At 46.4% G+C, this 27,102-nt stretch overlaps 2 protein-coding genes across 5 annotated transcripts in view; one reads left to right on the forward strand and one right to left on the reverse strand.

The window, feature by feature from the left end:
- ELP1 (elongator acetyltransferase complex subunit 1) overlaps positions 1-5,461 on the reverse strand; it is a 28,648-nt gene extending 23,187 nt beyond the window's left edge. The window contains exons 1-5 of one of the 2 annotated variants that reach the window (XM_062604420.1): positions 5,263-5,461; positions 4,672-4,824; positions 2,925-3,006; positions 946-1,026; positions 529-611 (exon numbers count right to left, since the gene is read on the reverse strand). In XM_062604420.1, the coding sequence (XP_062460404.1) occupies positions 529-611; positions 946-1,026; positions 2,925-3,006; positions 4,672-4,824; positions 5,263-5,412 (549 nt within the window). In that variant the 5' untranslated portion in view covers positions 5,413-5,461. Of the gene's footprint in view, positions 1-525; positions 612-945; positions 1,027-2,924; positions 3,007-4,671; positions 4,825-5,262 lie in introns of both variants that reach the window. The other variant, XM_062604419.1, reaches the window with a different exon arrangement.
- A 1,745-nt stretch (positions 5,462-7,206) lies between these two features.
- TBC1D2 (TBC1 domain family member 2) lies at positions 7,207-26,113 on the forward strand. Of its 3 annotated transcripts, XM_062604517.1 has the most exons (14): positions 7,211-7,607; positions 9,642-10,155; positions 10,785-10,917; positions 11,814-11,955; positions 13,356-13,492; positions 14,090-14,277; positions 15,415-15,801; positions 16,696-16,806; positions 18,495-18,682; positions 19,873-20,343; positions 21,219-21,339; positions 21,924-22,109; positions 22,759-22,880; positions 23,574-26,113. In XM_062604517.1, the coding sequence occupies exons 2-14, from the start codon at positions 9,748-9,750 to the stop codon at positions 23,773-23,775; spliced, it is 2,796 nt and encodes a 931-aa protein (XP_062460501.1). In that variant the 5' UTR covers positions 7,211-7,607; positions 9,642-9,747; the 3' UTR covers positions 23,776-26,113. The 3 variants fall into 3 exon arrangements, with proteins under 3 accessions (XP_062460502.1, XP_062460501.1, XP_062460503.1); XM_062604518.1 differs by lacking the exons at positions 21,924-22,109; positions 22,759-22,880; positions 23,574-26,113 and adding an exon at positions 21,443-21,707 and having other exon boundaries at positions 7,207-7,607; XM_062604519.1 differs by lacking the exons at positions 7,211-7,607; positions 9,642-10,155; positions 10,785-10,917; positions 11,814-11,955; positions 13,356-13,492 and adding an exon at positions 13,613-13,752.
- Positions 26,114-27,102: the final 989 nt, after the last annotated feature.

Raw genomic sequence — 27,102 nt, forward strand, 5'->3', positions numbered from 1 at the left:
TTCCAGCTAATAAAAGGTAGAGAAAACAAGACTAAAACAAGGAAGTGCTAGACAAAGGACCAAAGAGCTAAAATACGCAGGAACACAGAGGTGCCTCATATGACTGTTGATGCTCAGTAGCACAAAATGTTATACTGTTGCCTTCTGGGATATCAAACTACTGCTACTTCTGCTCCTCTCAGCCAAATTGCATGCTGTTTGTCTTGTCATATGGATGTTGCTATAGAGCATATATTAAATAAAACCTGTCATGCTGATTTAAGGGCAGCTTTATTGCTGCAAGTACTAGCATTTGCAAATCTTCTTTCTTTGAGCTCTGTACGAACAGTCCTAAGTACACCCAGATGCTGCCTTAAATTAGGAGGATAAAGATGCTAGATTTCAGGTAACAACAGAAACAGAAGAAGCCTATGAAGACAACTACCAGAAAGGCAGTGCAAACTGGCACCGCAGGAGTAACAGAAACTCTATACATGTTTCCCCAGAGACAGCTATAGGCCTAACGTAAGAGAACTAGTATAATACCACGTGTTTGCGATGTGCTGCCTGTTTTCCCTCTGATCCATGGAATTGCGTCTCCTTTTTACCCCATCCAAGAGCTACAAGTTTTCCTGAAAAAGGAATAATCATTTTAGTGGAAGATTTTACAGCAGTACTCTGCATGGTATGGTAAATGCAACCACAGCTCCAAGCCACTCACACCTTCCATCCAGGTTTCATTCTAAAAATCTGCAGGAAATGCACATAGCCCAGAAAGTCCTCTAGTACAGAGAATTCACTTGAATGTATGACATCAAGTAAAATACTGGTGCTCCCTTTCAGCTGCCCACCAGCAGTAGTCTAAAACGCCTCCTTGGGCCCAGTAAGTGCACAGCTCATTACTTTCTACATGCTCACCACACACCAGTGACATCAGTTTGAACTTCATTTCAGTGCACCTCTCACCTTCCCCAAACTCATCTTGGTGGAGTTGCTTCTCAGTAATTGGTTCAAATTCCCTTGTCATCATGATGAGTGTTTGCTGACCTGCAGGGTAGAAAACAGTATTGGCAATGGTATCTCTGGCAAATAAAAACTTAAAATGTTCTCATGTGTTGTCCTACTATTCTATTACGAACTCAAACATAGAAACATTTCTAACAGTAATATGATACTAAAGTGAAATATCCTTCAAACCAGAAAAATCACAAACTGGAACAGAAGAACACTTCTAAAGTTCTCACTTCAAAAACATTCTTCCTGGCATTACCTTAAAAAGTCCACTTCCCCTTCAAAGAACCTGGCACTCTTAGAATATGTTGAGATACGAAGAACAAGGTGCCTGGAAACAAGTTGGCATGGATTTATGAAGGGGAAGTCCTGATGGCCTTCTACAATGAGATGACTAACTTAGGGATATGGGGAAAACAGTGGATGTCATGTATCTTGACTCTAATAAAGCTTTTGACAAACTCATGAAGAACAGGGTAGATGAAAGGATAGTGAGCTGGACTGAAAATCAACTGAACTGCCAAGCTGAAAAACTTGCTATGAGCAGCAGAGAGTTCAGCCTGAGGTCAGCCACCAGGGATATGTCCCTGGACACTAGGGCCAATGTTTAACACCTACATTAATGATCTGGAGAATGGGACCTTCAGCAAGTTTGCAGGTGACACTGGGAGGAACAGCAGGTACACCAGAAGGTTGTGCTGCTCTCCACAGGGACATTGTTATGCAGTCCAAAGGGGATGTCAAGAACCTCATCAATACACCTGCATCTGGAATAAAATCATCCCATGCACTAGGACAGACTTGGAAGCCAAGCAGTTGGAAAACAGCTTGGCAGTAAGAATGACCTGTGTTTCCTGGGGAATACCAAGCTGAGCATGAGTCAGAAGTATGTCCCTGCTACATAGGTGGCCAACAGCATCCTGAGCTGCATTAGCAGTGTTGCCAGCAGGTTGAGGGAGGTGATCCTTCTCCTTTACTCAGTGCTGGTGAGACTCATGTATAATGCTGGCTCCAGTTTTGGGCCTCCCAGTACAAGACAGAAAAAGACATACTGGAGTGAGTCCAGCAAAGGGTCACACACACAGGTAAGGGTTTGGAGAATCTGTTACATGAGGGGAGGCTGACAGAAGCCATGCTCATGGCTCAACTCATCAGTGCGTATGAACATCTTATGTGGGAGGTGGGGTACAGTAAAGATGACAAAGCCAGACTGTGGCGCAGAGTGACAGCACAAGAAGCAATAAGCACAAACTAAACCACAGCAAATTCCATTAAAAGAAAACCATTTTTTACTGTAAGTGCATTCACAGACAGGAACAGGATGCCCACAGAGGTTGTGAGGTCTCCATTCTTGGAGATATCCAAAGCCTGACTGGGTACAGCTCCCAGCTACTTGCTCCAGGTAACTTGCTTTTTGCAAGGGGGTAGGACAGGTGATCTCCAGATTTCCCTTTCAATCTCAAGCATCCCGTGATTCTGTTTTGCTTGAAGCTAACTTTACTTTCTGGGTGACACACACCTGTAGCTAAGTTGAGCCTGTAATTTCTGTACTTAAGCCTGTGACACATGAATTTCCTACTAAAGAACAAGAAGCAATTTTTGTTACTAAGAAATCACATGGATATATAAAGCAGGAGTCTTCACTATTTAGAAGCAAGATCATATATATTTCTTTGGAAGATCTGAAAGACAAATTACTGTTCTATAACACTCAGCTTTTTGGGTGTGAACAGCTTCTGCTTTTATCACCAAAACATCTCAAGCACCATGAAATGAAATCTCCTATGTTGGATCAGGTGAGGTCTTTTAATCTCTTTGAATTCTAATTTCATAAATTTGTATTTTGCTTCTTCTATCTTAAACTTAACTGTGATTCTGTGATTGTGGCCACAGTGAGTTTCACTGGCAGAAACCTTAGAGACTGTTGCTGATACCTGTTACTAACAAAACAAGCTCTTGGTCAGGACTCCAGCTCATGGTACTCAGGCCACTGTCCACACTTCCAACACATTCCACCTGTAAGACCAAAGTAAGATCACAGAAGTGCAGAAACACCATCCCAGCACAAAAGCCATCAGTCACCAAGAGAGTTGAAATCCTTTCCTACTTAGGAAAGTAACAAGCCTTACTTTGCTCTTTTTGTTGAATGAAACAAAATAAACATTTCAAACCAAAGACAGTTCCAGAATGTTTAGGTATGACAGCCCACATAACCTACAGATTAGCATTTTCTGCCATACATCGTTTTAATAAGCTCTTTATTTTGCAACTGTCAGTCTTAAGTCAGCCTGATTAGTTAATACTAATATTGCCTGGTCAGGTCTGTAGTTACATTGGGAAACACGCTTAAGTCACAAAACACAGTCATAATGGTTCTTACCTTGAGAATTTCAACATGCAGTTAATAGGCACCGTATCCATTAAAACTCTGACCAGCTTGTGCATGCTGAATTTGGCAATTGTATATAGCTGCACTAACTCCAAAGTTTATGAAAAACTGGTCCAGTTTTACTGGGCCATCACAAGTACATAAGCAATAGCAGTGGGCAGGGAACTTCTGTCATGCACTGTTACCCTAATTTGCAAAAGGCATGGAACGGAACAATTGTGATAAACAGCAAGAGGAGGCCATTCAAGGAATTAAGTTGGGTGTCACAATCTTCTAAGGTAAAAAAAGTGGGATTGGGCACCGATGGGCAGGGTAACCATACCCACATGCAAAAGGTTTCTGAACAACCAGAATACCTTCAGGACTTCTTTCTCGGTGCCCAGAATGCACCAAAAGAACAAACCTTAAAACTGAGAAAGTGAACCAAAAAGCTGTGAAATAAAAGATATGAAATTAAACCTCTGACCCATGTATCAGTGCAAGAAGTCTTGGGTCTCGTATCTTTTGCTCATCTCTCTTCCCTTACAACATGTTTTAAGTTGCAATATGAGACGCATTTTTCAGCTACAACTGCGAACTTTAGTATCTGCAAATCAAACCTAAGCAAAAACCCAAAGAGGGGAGCTGCAAATAACCACAATCTGACAGCTAACCCAGACAGACCACTGTCATCTCATGCCTACCTACACCTGCACTGTTGAGCTGGTACTGCAGGAGCTGACAGAGATTTCAGAGGCTGCTGCTGTGGTATTTGTCTTGCTGAAGATCATACAAATCTAACAGCAAGGAAGGAACAGAAAGCAAATCTCTCAGTTCCTGCCGTATTTACTCAGCTAAGATATTCTGGTTTCCCTTTAGTATTTTCTAGGGCTTCAAATCACAAGGCATAACACTTTCTCCCCTCTTCAGTTAAGTCATGTCAGCACAATGTTCTGCATTGACTGATAATAATAAAAAGGTAAATAACACCAAGTTATGAATTAATTACTTTACACTGTACCTAGTCTCAGCAATATCCTACTTCTCTAAGACTGCCAAGAGGCCCCTGAGCAAACATAAAGGACTATGGCTGTTAACAAGCAAGGCACTCCTACAATTCTGCCTTTTTCATGGAGTCTATATTCTGACTTCTGCTCAAGGCCCCCACAAACATCAGCTCATCTTCCCAGAAAAAGGAGAACAGCCACAGCTCAATATGCAGTAAACATACAACTGCCCTCTGAAGAAATTAAAAAGTGTCATCTTTTTCTTTGAAATCCCTCAGTATTGCTGTGTCCTTCCTGTCATTTTACCTGCTTCATGCTGAGATTGCACAGTAGGATATCTCCAGCTGCTGTAGCAACACACACACACTCCTGCTCTGGAAGGTCTTCAATACCCACGATGCAGCCACTTCCATCCTCAGGCATGAAACCCTCCACAGCTAAGTCAACTTCTCTTGTCACCTTGAAGTAGAGAAACCAACGACTTATTAAATACACATCATCTCCCCAAGACTTTGGCAAAAGTGACAGAATAACATAAACAGGTACATCTCATCCTACTGCAATTACACAGTCTTACACCACAGAAGTATGTACACGGCAGCAGGAAACATGCAATGCGCATGTACTTATCTTCGCTTACCTACAAAAACTATGAAGGTCCTCTTACGTTAAAAGAGCTAGGAAACAAGAAGAAAGCTCACATAAGGGAAAACAACGCGGCAATACTACAACTTCCAATGCGTTGCTAGTTATCTCTCCTCCCCTTTTAATACTTCTACACCCAGTGTCAACATGAAGATGTTCATGGGCAGCTGCTTGGCGTGCGCCAATACTTGTGAGGGCTCATTCAGACTTCACAGACAGAGCATACAAAAAATGGCAAGGAAACCCTCTCACCGTGTCCCGGGCGGATCCCAGCTCCAGCAGGCCGTACTGGGAGCCCACCAGGACCGTGCCGGGCTCGGCGCCGAGGCAGAAGCACTGCGGGGTGCCCGAGATGGCGGCGGGACGGCACCCGCCATTCCGCAGCAACCGCAGGTTCCTCATGGCGGAGCTGACTCGGGACGGCGCAGACCGGCTCACAGCGCCTCCATCTTCTGCGCGGCGGGCGGTGAAGAGGAGGAGCATCCGTGGAGACGAGCGCATGCGCGGCTGAGCTGTGCCTTATCGGCGCACCCCGCGCCCGCCATGTCCTGCTTCGTGCGCAAGAGCTCGTGGGGGTGACCAAGACGTTCCTAGTGCGGCCGGCACTCGGACACCGCCCTGCAGTGTCGCTGCTCTGTTGAGCCTGTCGCTGAGCCCCCCCCCCCCCCGGGCACCTCGTCTACCCTGCGGCGGCACCCACCACCCGTATGGAGAGGGATCCCGGCGCAGGAGGCGGGTCTGGGGTGGCTGCGTGGCTCTTCCTGTGGGGCCTTAGCTCATGGTCTGGCAGCCGCTTTTCCTTTTGTGAGCTACGTAGTGTGTGCTGGGTCTGGAAGTCGTTGTGGTTTTGAGTACAAAACCGCGACTTGGGTTTTCCACCAGCTCAGCTCCCTTTTGTAGTTGCGTATGTCCGTGCTGGTGCCAGGGTGTAAGGCGGCTCTGGAAGCAGGACAGTTCTTTTGCAGCCATACTGGTACTAACCAATTTGAGGAACTTCAGGTGAGCCTTTTAAAATGTGTCCAGGGCAGCCTATACATGTGCTACTGCTGCCCTACTACCACCCTCTGAGTCACACTTGGTCCTCTCCTTACAGCTGTAGCCAAGGGGGACAAGGCAGCTCAGGCTTCAGTGGGGAGGACTTATTCACACAGCTGATCTAGTCTCATGGCCAACTGCTGTATAAGCCAAATGTGTGTGAAATCACCTTAAGTGAGAAAACGTGTGGAGTTTGTATGCTGTGATCATTTCCATGTGTCCTATGGTTTGGGACTGTAAGCCAGTGGAAGGATAAGCCACTGGACAACTGGACACTTGGTTCTTGCTGCTGAGGTACTAAACTTGGTTGAAGTCAGTGATAAAACTTGGTAAAGTTGGCTAAACTCAGGTGTTTCTTGCGAGCAACTGAAGTGAGTCACATCATTATCATCACGGCTCAGCTATCACTGCATGCAGGGAAAAGTCATAGCTGTACAGGCTCTTTATCCTGGGGACAGGGTGAAAAAAGTGCCTTCCTAGTCTAGCCCAGTTTCCACAAAGCCCAGCAAGGCTTTGCAGGAGAGGCAGCTGCCTGACAGCATGTGAGCTTGGCTGTGCTGCACGTCCATCTTGTCAGTGGATCTGCACCACTGTATTAAGGGTCTTTGACACCCCTATTCCCTCTCAGTACTTCTTTTGGAGTTTTTTCCAGGGGTCAGTCTACACCCTTTGGCCCAGCTTGATCATACAACCTTAAACCTCCTGGAACCAACTACCTCTGGATGTGAAATTCGTTTGCCTTATCCGATTAGCCGCAGCTACACAACCGTGGCGCTTGCACTGTGTCTGGGGAGCAGCAGGGTCTGCGCCCACTGCCCCAGCGATTTTGCAGGCATGGGGCACATCCCGCCCAGCGGACGGAACCTCCCGGTCCCCCCTGCCCCGCTCTGGCTTGCTTTCGGCGCGCCGCACCACGCCGATGAATCATTTTCTCCCCGGTATCCGTCTGCAATGTCCTCTTTTTACTGTTCCCGTGGCTGTACCGGGCGTCCTTCGCCTCACACCCCGCGGCTCTGCTCCCCCGTCGTGCCGCCCGGCCCCGCCCCGCCAGACCCGGCGGGAAGCGTGGGGCGGCGGCCGCAGCAGGTACCCCGGCCGGGGCTGCGGGCCCCCTCCACCACCCCTCCGCAGCCAGGGTGCTCGCCCCCGCCCGGCGCAGCGGGGCGGGGTGGCGCAGCGCGGTGCCAGGGCCCGGTCGCCGGCGGCGCAGCGCGGTGCCAGGCTCCGGCAGCCTTCGCGTGTGGCCCGACGCGGTGCAGCTGGGCTGGGAGGTGCTTCTGCGGCGCTGAGGCAGACGCGGGGTGAGGGGGCCTGCCTTGTGCAGCTCGCGCTAGCAGATGCAGAAAGGGCCGTGCAGGGTTTGTCTTTTCGTTGTTGAGTCAGTGTAGGAGCTGCTTCCAGCAACGTCTCTTCCAGACAGCTCCCAGGCAGTGGCTGGACGGAAGGGAACTTGAAGAAGACCCTCTTCTGTTGCCGTTGTGTTTGGTTTGGAGGCTGCTCCGTGGTACTTGCAGTAGTACGCCAACAGACGGTGACTTCAGGGCATCTCTGCTGTTAAGAAGGTGAGATCTCTAGAGTTACTTGCAGTCCAGATCTGACACAGAATCGTAGAATCAGCTAGGTTGAAAAAGAGCTCTAAGATCATCAACCAACATTTAAGATCCAGCCGTTACCTCAGCACGGCCAGGACCACTGCTAAACCATATCACGGAGGGCCGCAGCTACACGGGGTTTGAACACTTCCATGGGCAGTGACTCCACCACTTCCTTGGGCAGCCTGTTTCAGTGCTCTCTCTGTGAAGAAATTGTTCCTAATATCCAATCTAAACCTTTCCTGGTGCAGCTTGAAGCTGTTACCTCTTGTCCTATTGCTTGTTACTGGGGAGAAAAGGCTGATCCCCACCTCACTAAAACCTCCTTTCAGGTAGTTGTAGAGAGCAATAAGGTTTTCTCTGCACCTTATAACATGACTCGTAACTTGGTGCCTGAATCCAGAATGCTTGTTAGCTCCTGTTCATGGTGTGGACCCATGGCAAGAGGTAGAAGGTGGAGTCTTCAGATGGTGCAGGAGGTCCTTGTGCTAGCTCTGCCATAAAGCCACAGGGTCTGTTAGGGAGAGTTGTGACTGCTTTTTGCTCCAGATGATGGTTCCTTTGCACCAGGCAATATTAGCTTGGAAAATAGTCTTTTTGGTGTTTCAGAGGCTGAGTAGGCATCTTCATGAAGGGTTGTTCCTGGCATTTGCGAGTGAATTCCGCAGGAAGATCCATGATGTCAGGGGAATAAACTAAAAGGTGTTCAGTTAGCTTTCCAAAAAGCGTAAGCGTTGCCAGCAGAAAGCTAATGTGGGAACAGGAGGGGGCAGCAATAAACATGATGAGGCTTACCCAGCGCTGAGATGGGTAAGCCTGCTTTTGGTCATGAGGATGAGTCGTTTGGAAGAGCATGAGCTTGGGCAACCTCTCTGTGTGCTCCACTATTAATCTCCATTCACCTGGTATCACACAGCTGGCTGTGTGTCAATAGTTTTGTTTCTGTGGTTGGAGTGTCACTAACTTAACACTGCAACAATTTATTTGTATACATACTTGCTTCAGATATGTTAGTTTCTGAAGTCTTTTTATTGATCTTTAAACCATGTTTTTACTGAAGAAAACCAATGCAAGAGGTTATTTATAGGTGTTGGAGTGTTGTATAAAGTGCTTTCTTTATACAAAGGCCATGGGTGTCTGCAGCTCTGAGCAAAAAATGACACCTGCCATGTGCTTTTAAGCACTTGAAAAAGTACCCAGAAATGTAGCAGAATTGCCATCCTTGCATGTAATCAAAAGTCATTAGAATGTAGATGTGAGTAGTTGTCTACAGCTTTGAAGATGTTCCCTTCTCAGTAGAGGGAAGATGGACTAAAGTTCTCCACAGATCCTTTCTTGTTTTTCTATTTTTCTCTTGCACTCTGCATTTCTCTTTGGAACCCCGCAGGTTACATTGGCCACTGAGCAACCAAGTCTCTTTTGTAAGCATCACAGAATTACTTTGTCTGGTACATAATCCATCAAATGAGGTCTATTGGATGGAGACTGAACACAGGATACGTGTACTTTTTAACAACAATTCTCAACTGACACAAAGGATTTATAGGGATGCAGCATAAGGCTGGATTCTTTTCCAGACGCAATGGTTTAAAATATTAGCTGAACATTTACTGGAAATGGCAGGATGCAATTACCTGAAATCTCCTGATCCAAGTATTTGCCCTGGCAGAGCTTGTTGTCTTGCAGTGTTGTTTCCTGCAACTGTTAACGTTGTTGTTTGTGGCTTCAAATGCACTAGTTATTGCTATTAATTTGGTATGCCCATAGGCTGTACTTATTTTTCACTCAAGGGATTGTGTTACTGCTTCTCAGCTGGTAGTCCAGGCTAATGTAGGAATGAAAAAGGGAGAAAAGAGGTACATAGAGATCATCTGAGCTAAGGAAGGCAGGCAGCAATGACCAAAAGTAGAAGTCTGAGACCTTGGCTGGGGAGTTTGAAAGCTAGGGAGTGTCTCTTGTTGTATGCCAGACCTGAGTTTATTCTTCCTTTTTCATTTGCTGCAGGTTCTATAACAATTATGTGGAGCTGAGTAGTTCGGTATCTGCTGTTACTTATTTACTCAGAGAATTTCCTGTTTCAGTACAATTCTGAGTCTATTTCCTGAAAGAGATGAAAAAAGGACTGAAAAGTGGAGCTTGTTCCCTTACCACTCCAGGCAATTTAGTGGAGTCAGATCCAGACAGTAACAGTAGCAATGAAGCCTCAGCAAGAGAGAAAGATGTGCTTTCCTCTTCTGGAGAACTGGAAAATGTACAGCTGAAACCCAGCAGAGATGCATCCAGAAAAAAACTCTGTGGCTATTTAAATAAGCTGGGCATCAAGGGGCCAATCAAGACCTGGAAGTCTCGCTGGTTCTTTTACGATGAAAACAAGTGTAATTTATTATACTACAGAACTGCACAGGACATCAACCCTTTGGGATCTATTGATCTCTCCAGCGCCAGTTTTGACTGCAAGGTGGAAAATGGGGAAGGGGTTTTTGAGATCAGAACACCAAGCAGAGTTTTTACTTTGAAGGTAAGGAGCAGCATCTTCTTGTGGAGCTATTATGAAACATTCCCAGTCAGTACAGACACATGTCTGCTAAGATCGGCCAGCCTGGAGTGTTACTGTTTGGACCTAAATTTCTTGCTTTGTTTTGGCAAGACTGGGACTCCATTACCTGTGAGATGGCTAGTGTTTAACAAAATAGGTGTAAAAACTGAACTGGGGGCTGAGTTAAAATCGTTGAGGAGTCCTACAGTCCACATATAATTTGCTGAACAGAAATAGGCTCTTCTGTCTGAAATGGTTGCCCCAGCAAGAGCTTTTGCTAGGTTGTTATCTCTGAAAATTACTCTTAAGGAGCTCTGTGGGTGATTCCTGCCTGAAATAGTTGTGACATCTCTGCTTAGACTTGGAGCATAATGAATCAAAAACCAGTTAAAATTTTATCAGCAGCCCACTGAGGTTCTGATACTAAGGCTGTGCTGAAGATTTTCTCTGTCCTCCCAAGTCAGTGTTAGGACCAGAGGATAGCGCATAGGCTTGACACAGCTGGCCTTTATTTCTGCTGACTTGTGCATTGAAGTGGTGGTCAGCCCTTTGGGATGCATCTCATGCTGATGAGGTTACTTTCCTCCCTTTCCTGTTTTGTGTTAATACAGGCAATCAGCAATCAGGCAATGATGTATTGGCTGCAGCAGCTACAAATGAGACGTTGGGAATTTTGCAATGCTCAAAGCAGATTTCCTGTGGGCAGCTCCCAGCTTGTCAATGAACCTCTGGCTGGCAGAACAAGTAGGTGTTGCGTTATGTCAGCCTTTCTTCTGCTTTCAGCCTCCCTTGTGATGAATGGTGCTCCTCATCTGTATGTGGGCAGAAGTTTTGGCCAGGTTTTTAAATGCAGGTGCCAGCTATTAATGCTTGGTCAATGTTTGGAACTTCTGGACTTATTCTGGGTGAATGTGAATGGGCTGTTTCCTAATCCACAGCGTGTGGCTGGAGATGCTCAGGTATCTTACAGTCATTAATTTCCTCTTGATTTTTCTCATGCATGTGAAATGTGCACATTTGGGATATCCCCTTCCTCTTGTGAGGAAATTTACAGCAAACAATTTTTTTTTTACTGGTGATCAGATAAGAGGTGTATTCCTAGCAGTGGGAGTACACAGTCCAGTGAATCAGGGGAGGGCACAAGCAGGGTGTCCACCTGCTTAGTTATGACTTCTGTTTGAAACAAATAACCCCCCCTCCATCGTAAATGTCTGCTCTAGAAGATTCTGGATAACTTCGCGTTTTGCTATATCAGGCGATAATTTGTTAACAAATTGTGTTTGTGGAGTGTTATCTGCACATTAAAAACACCAAACACTGGGGTGGAAAGAACAGCAACATCTCACTTCCTTATTCCTTTAGGTGGCTAAACTCTGATTGCTTAGGGTTTGTCATTATCATATACAAATGGTTGAAGTGACTTCATTATCCTTAAATAGATGACTGTACATGGAACCTTCTGTAATTTGACCTGAAACTACATAAACATGCTCTGCTGTCCTTTTTCCACCTGGCCCATTGAACGTGGAATGTAGACCTGTAGTAAAATGTTGTGACTCTCAAGCTACCTGAAGGAGCCAAAGTCCAATGGAATTCTGTCTTCCTCACTTGTTTTTGTGTCCTGGTTTGTTTTTACATAGGTGGTGTTGACAGTGAAGACTTTCTGCCTCTGGTGAAAACGCCAACAGAAGCAGTGGGTTTAAAGGCAGCATCCTTGCCTGCACCCCAAACATCTACTGCTTTGCAGAACATTTCCCTTAAGCACCCTTGGACAGAGATACAGTATGTGTGAGGAGAGCTGCAGGTGGTTGACATGCTAGCCTGCCTCTTTGTGCCTTCCTTGTCTGTCGTGTTGTGTGAAATGGGAGTCTTGCCTAGGTAGAAGAGCCATGAAATAGCGTTTTGAAGGATATTTCAGGTGAAAGTAAAATTCCTGCTAGAGGGCTTTTTCCATCACCCTGTTCCAATGCCTTTCCTGTCCTCTAGCTCTCTTAGCAAAGATCCTAGTGGCAGCTGTAGGGCTTGGTTAAGCTTTCTTTGGCGTAGGTAGCAGTTCATGTGCCTGCTGTGGTGCATGTGCACATTACTTTTGGGGGACACTAGGCAGCTTGTGCCTGTACTCTGTAGGCTGGTGATAGAAGCCCATTAGCACTTTCCAGTAGTTTCAACGAACCTTGAAAGGAAAGTTTCATTGGACGGTTACCAGCTGCAGACTACAGGGAATGAAGGCCTGCTGATCTTACGTGGCAATATGTTGTCTGAAGTCAGAAGTGTCTGCTTTTCTGTGGTGGAGCCTTACAGTAGCAAGGCAAAAGCAGAACAATATCTAAGTGCCAACTTCATTTACAGTTAGGAAGTAGCTGACACTGTGTCTTGCGTAGACCTCAAAACAAGGGTCTGGTTTTGTTTCAGTTGATGGACAGTGCAGGAGGAGAAGGGAAAGTATCTGTGTAGAAATAAGCAACTCTCACACCTTTTTGTGTAGGTTTTACAGAAAATACTCATGCGTTTGTGGTTTTACATGATGCTGTAAAGTCATCTCTTAGTGCTTCTGGCAATAGCTGGTCACAGCAGCTGTAACAGTTTCTGGGTCTGATTGCAGTCTGTTCCTGAATCTGTTTACTGCATTGAAGTCTATTGAGTCTGTTGTGGCAAGGTTGTTAAATGTGGTTCAGAGCACAGGACCTGTGACTGCTTCAAATGCGATCATTGTGGCAGTTTTGGCTGTACTGTAGCTTTTCTTGGCACCTGGGGATTTCTGCAGTGTGCTAAGGAAAGGAATGGAGAGGAGAAGGAAAGAGGGAGAGAGGAAAGGAAGAGAAGAGGGAGGGAGCAAGGGAGGGATGTGGTTGCTCTACTGTTACCTCTGATCCCTCTGTGCAGCCTGGTGTGTTTATGTATAAGGCACACTCACATGGGGAAAGATCTCCAGCTGATTTATATTGCTGTGCTGGGACTGATTTTGTGGCACCTTTTTGATTTATGCCAGTTACAACCTCACTCTCCTCAGATCCACCAATGCCATGAGCAGTTCCTTTTCCTAGCCCATGAAGGAGATAGGTTTTGGGAGGAAAGGTGGGATAAGAGGAGAAGTAAGGCACTGAATAGTTTGAATATGCACTGACTGTGGTGATCTTGATTTCTCCTGTTCACAGGGCTGTCTTGATCTCTTCTTATTTCAGGAACACTGTCTACAATATTTGTGGCTCAAAGCAGCTGTGGGGGAACAATGGGAATGTCTTTACCTTCAGTGAATTCCAGGCGCATCCTGAGAACCCGGATGAGAAGCAAGAGGCGGAAGTGGAGGCAGGGTGTGCAGGTGCTTGTTACTGAGCTGCGTGAGCTGGTCTGAGTATGGTGGCTTTTAGCAGAGGATCAGACTTAGCAGGAAGGGGGTAGCAAGTTGTCATGGGATATGAAAACTCTCACATTATCTTAGGTCCCTTCCTGTGTTCTTGGCACAAGACTGACTCTTCTAGCTCTGCTTCAGGCTGCATCTATCTGTCTCTTACCTCTGGAACCTTCTGCAGAGGCAAAAGTACCATCCATGGTGCAAGCCCATGCTGTTATTTCTTCAAGGTAAATGTTAAATTGCTGCATGGTTACAGGCTAAGTTCAGCAGCTCCACTACATGCTTGGGAATTTACTTCTCTGTGATGGTAACTTGCATTTGCCGTGTGCAAGATAGATTGCTGGGGGGCAAGGTGGGTTAACAGGTACCTGTTACTTGTAAAACAGTACAGCTTTTCTTATTCTGGGGATATTTGTGGCTGTTCCCTACTGTCTGTGCTTCAACCCTATGGATCCCAGCAGGTCAGTTTTCCTGTGTGTCAGTCTTTTCTCAGCTGTTGTGAGTCTCCCCATAGCAAGTCTCAGGAGTCCCAATTCCATATAAATTAACCTTATTTCCCTTCAGTTAAGGGGGGGACCCTAGAGGATGAAAGAATGGACTCCAGGCTGAACTGGGTTAGGAAAGCCAGGTGGATGAACAGTGGCTTCCCAGGCTTGCCTGAAGAACTGTCCAGGGAGAGGAACCCAATGAATAAAGTGAGTGTCCTACAGCAACAGACTCTGACACTCACAGAGGAAGTCAAGTCACAGAAGGTGAGTGTGTTGAAGAGTCTGCTGTTTCTAAGGGCAGGGCCCTGAGACTGGTCAGAGGGACTGCTTTTCACCTTGGTGTTAGGCTGAGAAGTGCTCAGCCAGCACTCACTGGGGACCAGTTGAAGCTGCTCGTGGTGCCCCTTTGTATGTGCTAGATTTTGCCCAGCACAAGGGAGAATGGGCTGTCCTTCAGCCATTGCTAGGGAGTGCAGCTAGCAGATGGTCTGGAAAAGGGAGAAAGGGAGATGAAACAAATCTAACTGTGCTCTGCAGGTGTCTTGCTCATGCATCTCTATTGGTCAGTGAATGATAGAAGTACGGTCCTGAATAGGTACTGTCAGGAAGTGTCAGGTTGAGTCATGCTGTTAACAGCAGGTCATTCTTTTTGAACAGTGATGCACCATTAGTAAGTGATTTGACTGTAGAAGTCAGCATGTGGGTCACTGAAAGAGCTTTCTCTCCTGAATGGTCATGTTCTTCACGAGCATGGAGCAATACTAGGCTTTGCACTAATGATGCTGGTAGCATTTCTAGTAGAAGAGGCAGGAGAGCCAGCTCCCATGGTGGGCAATCGGTTGCATCCTTGATTCGATTCCTTAAGTGGCTGAGATTCAGGCTAAGCCTGAATTAGCAGCATGTTGCCAGGACAGGCTTTCGTGCCTTTGTGTGGGATGGAGTGAGGGAGGGCTCTGGCAGAGGGAAGGTTAGAACGGATACCACAGTTCCTTCTGGTAGCACAGATAGATGTAGACTAAATTTCTCTCCCTCCTATTGTACCACACTGCTGACCAGATCTCCAGCTTCTCTGGTCTCTGCTGGGCCTCCCAGGAATGATGACTGTAGGAAAGCCAGAATTCAGACAGTGTGAGCAGCAGCTTGTCCATTAGCAATTCACCTAAAGTCAAGTCATCTGTGTTCTGCTTGCAGAGACCTTTCAGGCAATCTCTGAGAGCAGAACTCCTCTGAGGAGGCACTGTGATTTCAAGATTGCATCATGCAGTTTTGCTTCTGAAGGAGTGGATTTCAAGATCCTGAGGACCCTTCATTGTTTGCTTATTACTGACTGGGTCTGTGCTCTCTGTGCTGCCGTTGCCCTGGACAGCACTGTGATGTGATGGCTTTGTGTTCCTTTTCCAGGAGCTGGTTAAACTTCTTCACAAAGCTCTGGAGGCAGCCCAGCAGGAGAAGCGAATATCTAGCATGTATCTCACTGCAGCAGAAGACAAGGACAGGCTGGAGCTGATGCGCCACAAAGTGAGACAAATCGCAGATCTTACCAGTCGACTGGAAGCTCTTGAGCAAGAAAAGAAGGAAATGGAGCAGATATTGACTCTGAGAGACAGCCATATTGAGGAACTCAAGGAGCATGTGCAGCTTCTGATGGAGAAGAACCATGCCAAACAGGAAGTCATCATGGCCTTGAAAGAGCAGGTGGCCCGAGAGCAATCTGACCCCCTGCAGGAAGCCAATGCTATCACTATGGAGACATTGTACAAGCAGCAGGAGGAGATTGAGCACCTGAAGGTGTGTGAGATGGCACGGGTCATTTGGGAGGTCCCATTTCTGTGCCCTTTTGTTCAGTGGGAGGGTGTTCCTTGTGGGAAGCACAGAATACACTTCTGCTAGTTGCTCATCTGTCTCCAAACCAGCGGCAGGCTGGAAAGAGTTCACTTGATACCAACAGTGTGCTCAAAAGCATCTGGGTTACTTTCAGCTTCAGCTCAGAGCCTGTTTTGTTTGACTTCATGTCACCATTCAGTGCCTGCCTCTTTCTTTGCCCTTCTTTTGTTTAACAGCTTCAGCCTCGCTGCCTTCATTAGGTTTGTTACTCTTGTCTTTCGTTCTTGTGAAGAATTTCCCAATACATCCTGCTTCTTTCAAATCCAGCCTATTGTGTGTCACTATATGCACAGTTACAATGACCAGTTGGCCAGGGGGTGGAGAACTGCCAAAAGAGCCACTTAACCACATTGTGGTAAGAGTGTTCATTTTTGCTGCCAGCTATGGGGCTGAAATTTGTGTCAGATTGGTTTTGGTGTTGTTTTGGTTTTGGTTTGGTTTTGTTGTTTTGGTTTTTTTTTTTATAGGACAAAACACATATATTCTCTATCTTGCTTAAGGTGCTTCTCTAGCTTTATATCACCCCCATGTCTCTGTGTTTTCTAACCATGTACATGCAGTGCACTTAGTATTTTCAAGTATTGCCTTGTCAATGCATGACATTTTGATTTAGTGTTGTGCCTTGAGTTCCTTTGTAGGCAATATTTGTCTTGGGGAGTCCTGTCTTCTCCCTAGAACACAAAATTATTGAGATACTTTCTTGTCCTTAACATAATTCATATCTGGAATCTCTGAAGTAGGAGGAGATTCCAAGCCCCTCAAGAACTCTCCTTGTGTGACTGTTTTACTTTGTGGCAGGATGATATTGAGGCATACAAAACCCAGAACCAGTTTCTCAATTCAGAGATCCACCAGGTTACTCAACTCTGGACAAATGCTGCTGAGAATGAAAAAGCCCTTCTGATGAAGGTAAGGCAAAGTGACTTTTTTCCCTTGGTGAGAGCTGTTACTAATTTCTTTCCAAAGCCAGTACTGTAATGGATTTTGGTCCAAAATACACCAGGAATAAGTTTTTTTCTCAATGTGTTTTTTTAGTGTGATTTTTTTTTTTTCCCCCAATTTGTGTTCTTCCCAAATTAAACATGATCATACTCATTCTTCAGTAAAATACTTGTAAAACTCAGTCTTAAGGATGTTGAAACTTAACCCAGGTTTCTGCATTTTGGCTATGCTTTTGGATACAAATAAAAAAGCAATACTGTGTAGGGAATCAGAAATTTTTCCTAAGAACTGGCAGACTGTCTGAGTCCTGGTTCCATCTAGTCTTGATATCTCTACCAGGTTTGGCACTACTAGGTGGCACTGCTCTCAGGTCCTGCAGCTGGATCAGGGTTCTTATGTCTTCTTAAGCTCTATTTTTATTTCTAGCTTTGTAAGTGTGCATAGCTTTGTTACTCTGAGACTTGTCTAATCCTGCCTTCTGGTTCTGAACCACTGGCCAGGGTGGTGATGTATTCTGGCATTTGTACTGTTGATTCTCCCTGTGTTTTACTTCCCTGGGTTTTACAGAATGTCTCCAAGGCTTGGATTCTGGAGCAGGGCAAAAACCTGCTTCTGAAGTTGTTGTTGTTGCTATTATTACTACTACTACAGTTTTTATATCTGTTTACTTTCTTGTCCTCTGAAACCCTGCCTACCTCCTAACTTAGTCCCCTTCTCTGATCCTGAAACCAACATAACCATCAGAGAGGAAGTAATCAGACCAACATAGTGAATGTGAGGCAGAATGCTGATTAAAGTGGTAGTATAAGAGAATCCCATTCTCCTTTCTGTCCCCTCTATATGCAGCCTAACTCTCTCTGTAGTTTCTGTTTCGTTTTTATTTTCAACTGCTGCTTCCCACTGAGCAGGAGTTTTCATTGAGCTACGTGTGATACAGTGGGTGAGTCTTGTCACCTGTGTGGCCTCAGTTCCCCACTTGTGGAGTGGGGGTAACAGTCCTTTTGTTGCTTTGTGTGCCAGGAGTATGGTGGTGGCAGGGACTCTCCTGCTGTTGTTTGAACTCAATTGGGCTTCCTGTCTTACAGAAATGTTGTGTAGCAGTGCCATGGGACCTGGGGTTGCTGGGGGGACATGTGGTCACTTTGATAGTGATGCTACCAAGTACCCTGAAAATTGTACGGCCATAGCTCACTCTCAGGAGTGGTGTATTTTCTTTTTTCAGGGTACAGCTCAATGTGGGATAGATTACTTGTCTGAGTGAGCAGGGAAAAAAGACTGCAGAAAACTCAGCTGCCATAGTGGCTCTTGGATTGTGTCCTGAACTGAGCTGGCTGGGATATGGCTATCAACTGATGCAGTTCAGTTGATAGCCATAGCTGTCAGTGCACCCACATAAAGCAGGGGATGCTGCAGTAGCTCTTGCAGTCCATAAGCAACATCTGCTCATGCTAGCTACTGCAGCTTGTGCTTGTTCATAAACCATGGTGATCATTCATGGCTGTAGTTGCACTGACTAGAAAACTGCTGGATGTGTTTCCTTCAGCTTTGCTGTTCAGGAGTCTTCACTTTATGTGCAGAGCAGGCCAATAGAGAGCAGTAGCAATGCAGGAAGAACTATGACTGAGCCAGCTCATTTGCTTTTCTTTCCCCATTAGTGTGCCTGCCTGCAAGCACAAAACTGCCAGATGGAGAGCAAGTACCTGACAGTGTTGCGGAAGCTGCAGGAGGCTGTGCCTGGCCTGCCCAGCTCCCATGCTGAGTTGGTGAGGAACCTCATCCAGGAAGCACTCCAGTGGGATGTGAAGGAAAAAGCAGAAGAAGGTTTTAACCTGAACCCTGTAAGGTGAGGGGCAAGAGCATGGCAATATTCACACCCTTGTAGGAGGTTGTGGAGGGAAGTGTATAGGCAAGTAATAGCTGGGGACATTTCTGTAGGAGGGAGTTGAAGCCATGACCCAGGAGTGGATGTTGAGGAGGCTGGTTTGATTTGGTGGTGTGGAGACCACAAGTGTCTGACGGAAGCATATCACTGTAGGAAGGAAAAGTTAAAAATGATACAGCTAAACTTTTCTTGGCAGTGGAAGACAGTATAGCAAGTGATAACAGCAATGGCATGCCTGGGACATAAACACCGTACATGAGGGTAATCTTCTTCCATAGGAGAGGAGGCCATCTGGGAAGTGGGGGATCTCCATCTTTTAGGGGTTTTTAGTTCCACCTGTACAAAGCTGCCATCACCCTGTTTGGTTCCGGGGACAATCCTGCAGTGAAGGGGGACTGGACTGGAGACCTCCAGAGAGCCATGACACCAGTGCTGCGGGGTCCTTGCATTTGTGTTCATGCTTTCCTGCCCAGTTAACGCCCCAGTTCTGTAGCAGTTTCCATGTAATCTGACTGGGTCAGACTCACAGGTTCTCCAGGTAGTTTTGGAGATAAGATCACCAAGGCCAGGCTTGCTCTCTGTCAAGAATATAATGCTGTCTTACGGAGTATCCCAGCCTGTGGAGTGATGATGATCACCCTCAATGATCTGTACTTTCAGTGCTCCTGGTGTTTTTCAGTGAGTAGGAGATTTGCATTGTGTAGAGGGAGACATCAGAAGGGACTGTGGATCTCTCTTCTTCAGTCTCATGCCCCAAAGCCTTTGCAGTCCTTTCTTACAGAACTGTCTCTGCACTTGAATGTGGTAAGGAGAAGGTTCACAGGTAGAGCTAGACAATCTGTTAGGGGCAGGGAAGCAGGTGAGGTGAGAGAGGTCTGATGAGATTGGGCTGTAGCTTGGAGCAAAGTTACGTAAGTCTGTGCATGTATGCTGTTGCTGCAGGCTCTCATTTGCCTTCAGGGCTCTGAGACAGTAGGCATGGCAGGCTCTCATACGCGGCTGTCATAGAAGTGAAGGAGCACTTGTGCTCCAGCACAGGTGACGGGAACCTGGCAGCAGGCTGCAGCTGGCATGGACCCAAGCAGTAAGTGGTCCTTGATGCAGGTACCAGCACTGTCCTTTGAACTAATCTCTGACTTGTGTCCCTCCAGTGAGTATGATGAGTATGGGTTTATGACTGTACCTGAATATGAAGTTGAGGACTGGAAACTTCTGGCCAAAATCCAAGCCCTGGAGATAAAGTCCAACAATCTGCGGAGCCAGGAAGTAGTAGAGAAGCCCCTCCGTGACAGGTGGAACAGCATTGGAGAGCTAAGCCCCTCTGCAGAGCTGAAGAACCTGATCCGAAGCGGCATTCCAGTGGAGCATCGCCAGCGGGTCTGGAGGTGGATTGTCAGCCGGCACTGCAGCCATCGGCCTGACCACTACCAGCAGCTGCTACGGCAGAGCAAGAGCACTGAGCACCCTGCCTGCCGCCAGATTGAGCTTGATCTGCCCCGCACACTGACTAACAACAAACATTTTTCCTCTCCCACCTCCCAGCTCATCCCCAAGCTCCGGAGGGTGTTGCTGGCATTCTCCTGGCACAATCCTGCCATTGGATACTGCCAGGGACTGAACAGGTGAGGAGCCAGGTATGCTGCTTCTTGACTGAGAAGGTGTAAACACGTACTCCAGGGTGTGATTCAAGCAACCCCAGGATCCTGAGTACTGCATTTGGTGTGGTTTTTTTTCATCCAGTGTTGTTGCCGGAATTAAGGAATCAGCAGGATGCACTTGTTTGGCATCTCCATAGTTACAGAATAGGAAGGAACAGCCATAGGAGGTTGAGTGAGGCAGTCCCAGTATAACAGCATGAGACTGAGGCTGAATTTCTAACTCTAAATCATCCCGGTGATTCCTATTGCTGAGAAGAGTTGGAGGAAATGTTGGGAAGTTGGAGATGAGGGAGTTGTAGAAAATGACATGGGGAGAGGATGAGGAAACTGGGGTTGTTCTGTCTGGACAGGGGAAGGTTCAGGGAATCTTAAAGTTTCATTTCTTAAAGAAGGCTGGAGCTGAAGAGGGTAAGGGATTTAGAAGAATGTATGGGAAAGTGAGCTGTGTCACTTAACATGGAGTGTGTCACTTAATGTATCCATAATATGGAGTATCTCTGAGAGACCTCTTTCCTGTATGGAAATAGCAAAAATGAGCACACTGGTAACTTCAGGAGATCTACAGAGCGTCCCATTAGCTGGCAAGTCTGGCTTTGTCACATCAGTTCTGTATTTGATGCTTCCTGTTTGCTGACAGAGGCATATGAAAAAGAAAACTATACCCCCATGGTTCTGTCAGAAGCCTGCAGAACAGTTCACTTGCCTCTCTGACCAACAGTCCTGCCGTGTTTGATGTTTTGGACACTCATAGAAGTAAAGACATACCAAGAGGAGTCTTGCATTCTGCAGTTCCTGTGCTGGTGGTGTTGTAGTGCCTCACCATGTCTTGTCCATCACAGGTTGGCAGCTGTTTCCCTACTGGTCCTGGAAGATGAGGAAAGTGCCTTCTGGTGCCTAGTCCATATTGTGGAGAACCTAATGCCAGCAGACTACTACAGTGACACACTGATAACATCACAGGTTAGCTGGGCACACTCGCATCTTCTTGGACTGTGACATAGTAATTCACAGTAAAGGTTTAAAAGCTAGCAGTCAACTTCCATTGTGTTTGATTTCTCCACAGGAAAGTGAACCCACCTTGCAATCCCTTTCATTGCAGAGGTGTTGTAGACTTGAGAGTACAAAGTTTTTACACACACAGGAGCAGCAAAGTTGATCCCTAAGCACTAGGAAACTGGGCACCACTCCTGAGTAATTACATAAAGGTGAGGTTAGTCAGAAGGAAGGTGCCTGTTAATTACACAGTTACTTATTTTAAGAAGGGCCTAAGTATGAACCGAGCATGAAGAAAGCCCCACTCTGCAGCTCTTCAGATGTTTCTTTGGAACCTGCACCCTGTCTTTGGAGTGCCGTGTGCAAATAGAAGATTTTTATATTCGCTGTACTTGCCTCAGTACATGATCAAATACAGCATTAGTTCTGACTTTGGGGTTCCCTGCAGATGAGACAGCGCTCTGGCCATTTGATATAAAATGTTGTTCTATGAGTAACCCTGTAATTCAACTGGATACTTGTGACATGCTTTCTTTTTTTGTCAACTTTAGGTAGATCAGAGAGTCTTCAGAGACTTCTTGTCAGAGAAGCTGCCTCGCCTTATGGCTCATTTTGAGCATTATCGGATTGATGTCTCACTCATCACTTTCAACTGGTTTCTTGTGGCCTTTGTGGACAGCCTGGTCAGCGACATCCTCCTGCGAGTGTGGGATGCCTTCTTGTATGAGGGAACTAAGGTGAAACTCTCAGTCTAGGTCTACCTCCCATCTGCACCACCTCTGTGACATGATGGCAGGGCAATGGACATGCACGTTTCAAAGAGATGGAGGGTTGAACTTTTGTCCTATCCTGCCTGTTTGATGAAATGCCTTGATGCCTCCCAGCCTCTGTGTTGTCTGTTCACTTGCTTCTGGTAGGCAGAGCTAGTCCATGATGCTGTGCCTAGGATCCCTGGCACTTTTGAGCAGGTGGTCCTGCCATGAAACAGCTCTCTGACAGGTCATGGTGTCTTCTGTTCTGTGACCTGGACAAAGCTGAGAGTATGACAGATAAAGGAAAAAGAAGATGGGCAGAGAGTTAGTACCTGAAGAAGTGAGTCTAATATTGCCCCTGTGCATAGTGAGAACTGGAGAATCCTTGTAGAATCCCTGTGGTGTCCTATCCTTTTGGAGGATCTGGTATGCTCTGGGGTTGTAAATTACATAGGGCCATTCTCTTCATATTGGCTTTGTGCTTCTTTAGGCCTGCCCTAACATAGCCTGTTGGGAGAAGCCCAGTGTCCAGCCTATACTGCAATAATATGTGCCCCACCCCAAGTTTTATAGAAGGAGAGCCTGGTCTTCAACTGCCTAAGATTGACAACTCAAATACCTTTCTACTCTCCAGGTGATTTTCCGCTATGCTCTTGCGATTTTTAAATACAATGAAGATGAAATCCTGAGAATTCATGACAGTGTGGAGATCTACCAGTACCTACGCTTTTTCACAAGAATGATCATGGATGGCAGGTAGGACCGTGGGTTGTAGATAAGCTTCCATCCTTGATTTGTACTTGCTTGCCTGTTAGGTCAGCCTAAATGGAGTTCTGACCCGTCTTTTAAGAGAGGTGTATGTGCATTGGCAGGTCCACAGGACATGTATGAGTTTGTCTGGTTTTGACTTCCACTTCATGGTGTTACTTAAACTCTTTTTGGCTCAGGCAGAGGCAACTACAGCAGAGCAGGCCCCTGAGTCTGGGCCAGCCTGCTTTTTGCAGAAGCTGGAACTTGTGCTGCCACTTGCTGGGTTTCTCTCGGCTGTAGTTTGGGTATTTGGGAACACAGCAGCACTCACAACCTTTCATGGCAATGTGTGTCTGAGAGGAAGATTTCTGTGGTCAGAAGAACTTGGTGTTGGGAATATTCCTCCCCTAGGGGCCATCAGAATTGGCATCTGATACCCCATATCCTGACTGGTGGCTGCACACTGGTACCTTGAAAGGTGGTGTAGTGCAAGACTGCTTAAAGTGTTGCTTGGGTTGGTATTTGTGTCGGGAGTTGTCTGTGATTCCTTTAAGACTTTGTTGCTTGGTGACTTTTGAGCTCAGAGAGCTGAAACCTGAGGCTCTGCACATTGCCTTCCCCAGGATACACTTGGCATATCTGTTACCATCTGTCACCAATCAGTAAATCGGTTCACCAGGCCTGTCTTTTCCCTTGTAGGAAGCTGATGAACATTGCCTTCAATGACTTAAATCCTTTCCCCATGAAACTGCTGAAGAACCGCAGGTCGATGCATAGGGAAGAGCTGGAGGCAGAGCTATATGAACTGGAACAGATCAAGGCAGCCTATGTAAAAGAGAGAGCAGAGCAGGGACCTCAGGACCTGAAGGAGGTTGTTAGTGAAGAGGAAGAAGAGATTTAACAAAAAGAGTTCCTCATCACTTCCCTCTCACCTTGCAGTCTTCGGTAGCAACTGTCTGTAAGAGATGGAGCAGAGGGGGAAAGGCAGTCACAGCAGGAGTTCATCTGTCTCAGGAAACAAGGCTGTAAGTATATAGGACCATTTGGGGGACCATATAGGACCGAGCTTTGTAATGGACTGGAAGGTGTCAAAGGCATTTTACTCCTTTTGAACTTTCCCTCATTCAGCCTACCCTGTCTTGTGCCGTTCAGGATTACAGCTGATGGTCCATAGGAAATACCAGTTGTGCTACCATGACAGAATTTGAGATGGTACAAAAGACCCAGCCAGGCAGGAGTCTTCTACCTTTTCTGATGGAGGCTTGAAAGATATCCTTATATACAAGTAACGTTACCAGAAATAATGAACTGAGAGCATTCCCTCATTGGTACCTGAAGCTGCTGAATTGGTCAGGAAGGAAACCTGCTCTATGAAGGCATGGTGCCTTCAGTGGATAGCCGGCCAGGAAAGCATTGTGTTTAACATTGCAGTTCCTGAGTCTCCTGATGAGTGTTGGGCCCAAGAAAGTTCCGGGAGCTTGAGGGCATCTTCCCATGGGACTTGGGCTGGGACAGTTGAAATGTGTTGTGGGAGAGTGGAGTTGCGTCTAGTTTATTTTGTTTCCTCTGGAAATCCATGGGAGCGTAAGATGTGTCTGCCTGCCTGGCTGGGAAATGCTGGGAGGTACCTTTCCTCTTTGTTTAGCTCTGAGCAGAGCCATCTATGAGTTGGCCTGACCCTTGCTGCACTGTGCCTTCCAGAGGTGGGTTTGCTCCGTGGAAAATCTTTCATCTCAGAGTGAAATCAACCGCAGCCTGGCTGCTGGCAGGGCTTACTTAATGTTACGGAGAATTTGACTGCTCTGGACACCTGGGTCTTCTGATCACTTCACACTTGACCAGGATGAGTGTGTGGCCGTCTCCCTCTGCCTCACAGTTTGCTCTTCCTGTGCCAGGTTTCTGTGTCGACATTCCTGTGAGTCCCATTCATAATGGAAAGGAGGAGTTAATTTCTGTAGGAGTTTCCAGTATTGACGGAATATGGACTATGGCCCTCTGCTGGTGAACCTACAAACCACTTGGACTAGGTCAGAGAAGATGGCTTGTTATTCTTTAGAAAAAACATTAATTTCCTCTGAACCAAGGAGCTGGCTTTATGAGTCTGGCACATGGAGATGCCCTGCCTACCTCTGGGAATGGGGTCTGATTCTCCCATGCCTCCCAGGATCAGCCATCACCTGGACTGTGCAGCTCAATCCATCACAGATCCAGGATAGGTCAAGTGTTTTAGATAAATACAACTTATTTTCCCTAACACAGCGCTAGAACTGCCCTGCTTTCCTGCTGAGCAGTGCTTTATTCCAGGTGTGCCAGCAGTCCTGTCACTTTCAGCATCCAGTAGACCCTGCTGTAAGATGAGCTTTGCTCTATGTTTTCAGACTGACCTTGAACTGAAGCCCATTCAGTGGATGATGCCTCTTTCAAACCTCTTGTGGTATGAAGCTGTCAGTGCTTGCAGAGGAAGCAAAAGGAAATACTCAGAGCCCATACTGATCTCAGCCAGGTGGGCCATAGGCAGGATCACAGACTGTAGTGGAAACAGCACCAGTCTCTGTTCACCTGAGACACATTGTCTGCTTGGGCACACCTGCACAAATCAGACAGTTTCAAAGCATTATAGAAGTCTGAGTTGGGAGAGAGCTGTGGAGGCCAATCACACAGCATGGAAGTAATCAAAGTGGATATTAGATTTCGGGAAGAGTAGTTGGATGAGCAAGAGTGAGGTAGGTCCCCTGCATGCCACTGACAGCTGCACACATTGGAAGTGTGGGACAAGAAGATAATGGTGCTGGGGTCTTACCACATTATCTCTAATAAGAAAGCACTGGTTTTAAAATGATGCCACCTACCTAGAGAAGCTCAAAAGGCAAAAGGTATTTCTTTACAGATGATATTGCTGATCTAATATACTGTTATGTGCATGGGTGCACACAAATACAGATCTTTGCTACTGTTACGGACTTCTGGAAGGCATTATCTTTGATATCAAGACTGTGGAAATTAGGAATGTACTTAACTACTGTATTTTTCCTCAAGCCTTTTGCAGTAGGTCAAAACTCTTTTCTTCCTGACACTATGTTTTTTAAAAAAGGTATTTGAAAACATACATTATTAGACCAACCCACAGGCTGATGTATGTCTACAGTATATAAATAAATATTGGTCTGTGTGATATATAATGACCCATTAAAAATAAACTTTTCTGAAGAAGACAGAATTGAAATTGGAAGGGAAAGACATCTCAGTGTTGTTGGAAGTTTATCTGCTGTTGTGTGTTCACCAGCTCTTGGTTTTGTTCCACATGTGTTTGCTGAGGGCCATTTTCTCTGGTCATTCTGTCAACCAGTCACTTGTGGTTGCTCCTTACTGAAATGTGGTGGATGCAGGAGTATCTGTCAGGCCTGCGCAGACCTGCACATTGGAGCCGAGCTGGCATTCCTTGTTGGCCTTCCTCCCTTTCTGTTCCACAGACTTTAGGGCTACTGAAAAGCACTGAACTCATGTCGCAGCATGCCAGCTGGTCCCAGAGGTTAGCTTAGCCCTGCACAAGTCCTTTGAGCCTTTGCAAGAGCTGCAGTGAGTATCAGTGCCAGGGGTGCTCTAAACTGAGGCTGACCCTGCATAAAGTGCACAAGGATGATTTCTGTGGTTAGCAAACGGTTTAACATGGTTGCATAACCCAGTAGCTCCCTCTGCCTGTGCTTGTGCCTGTGCATGAAGTGGGTGCCTCTTCACCCCAGAGTCAGCCTTTGCTGAGCTTTGCTGTATGCATGACATTATTTGTAGATTAAGCCGTAATTTGTAGATTAAGTCTCTGCCTTAATCGAAACCTCTGGATACCAGCTCCAACCCTAAAAATTACGTTTCTGATTCCCTCCCTCCCTGCCATGTGCAACTAATCTATAGACTGCCTTGTTGCAGCCCTTTGGGGCCACCAAGAGTTGATGTGGTTTTGAGAGGACAGGCTGGTGGAGGGTGACCAAACACACAGAAAGCCACTGCTGGCTCAGTAAATCCCTGTGCTGCAAACAGGTAGAAGCTGGGAGGCCTCCTTCCTCACCCCTTTTTGGCTCCGGGTGATACTGGCCTGGAAGGATCTTGAGTCTTTACATGCTGAAGCCCTTGCATGCAAAAGTGCTAGTGCACAGCACTAATGCTGTATGCTGGCATGCTGCCCTTGAAAGAAGCATTGCCAGGGAGGTTGTTTCTGTGTGAGTTAATGTTTATC

The sequence above is a fragment of the Pezoporus occidentalis genome, unplaced genomic scaffold (genome assembly GCF_034315485.1).
Source record: "Pezoporus occidentalis ecotype Australia unplaced genomic scaffold, CSIRO_AGI_Poc_V1 ctg86, whole genome shotgun sequence".
NCBI classification, from domain to species: domain Eukaryota; kingdom Metazoa; phylum Chordata; class Aves; order Psittaciformes; family Psittacidae; genus Pezoporus; species Pezoporus occidentalis.

Bases quoted from the DNA above. Each gene is read 5' to 3' on its own strand.
- TBC1D2 (XM_062604517.1), top strand. From the start codon at position 9,748: ATGAAAAAAGGACTGAAAAGTGGAGCTTGTTCCCTTACCACTCCAGGC. The intron at 16,807-18,494 runs GTAAGGCAAAGT...TTTCCCCATTAG, and splicing joins AAAAAGCCCTTCTGATGAAG to TGTGCCTGCCTGCAAGCACA. The intron at 21,340-21,923 runs GTTAGCTGGGCA...TGTCAACTTTAG, and splicing joins ACACACTGATAACATCACAG to GTAGATCAGAGAGTCTTCAG.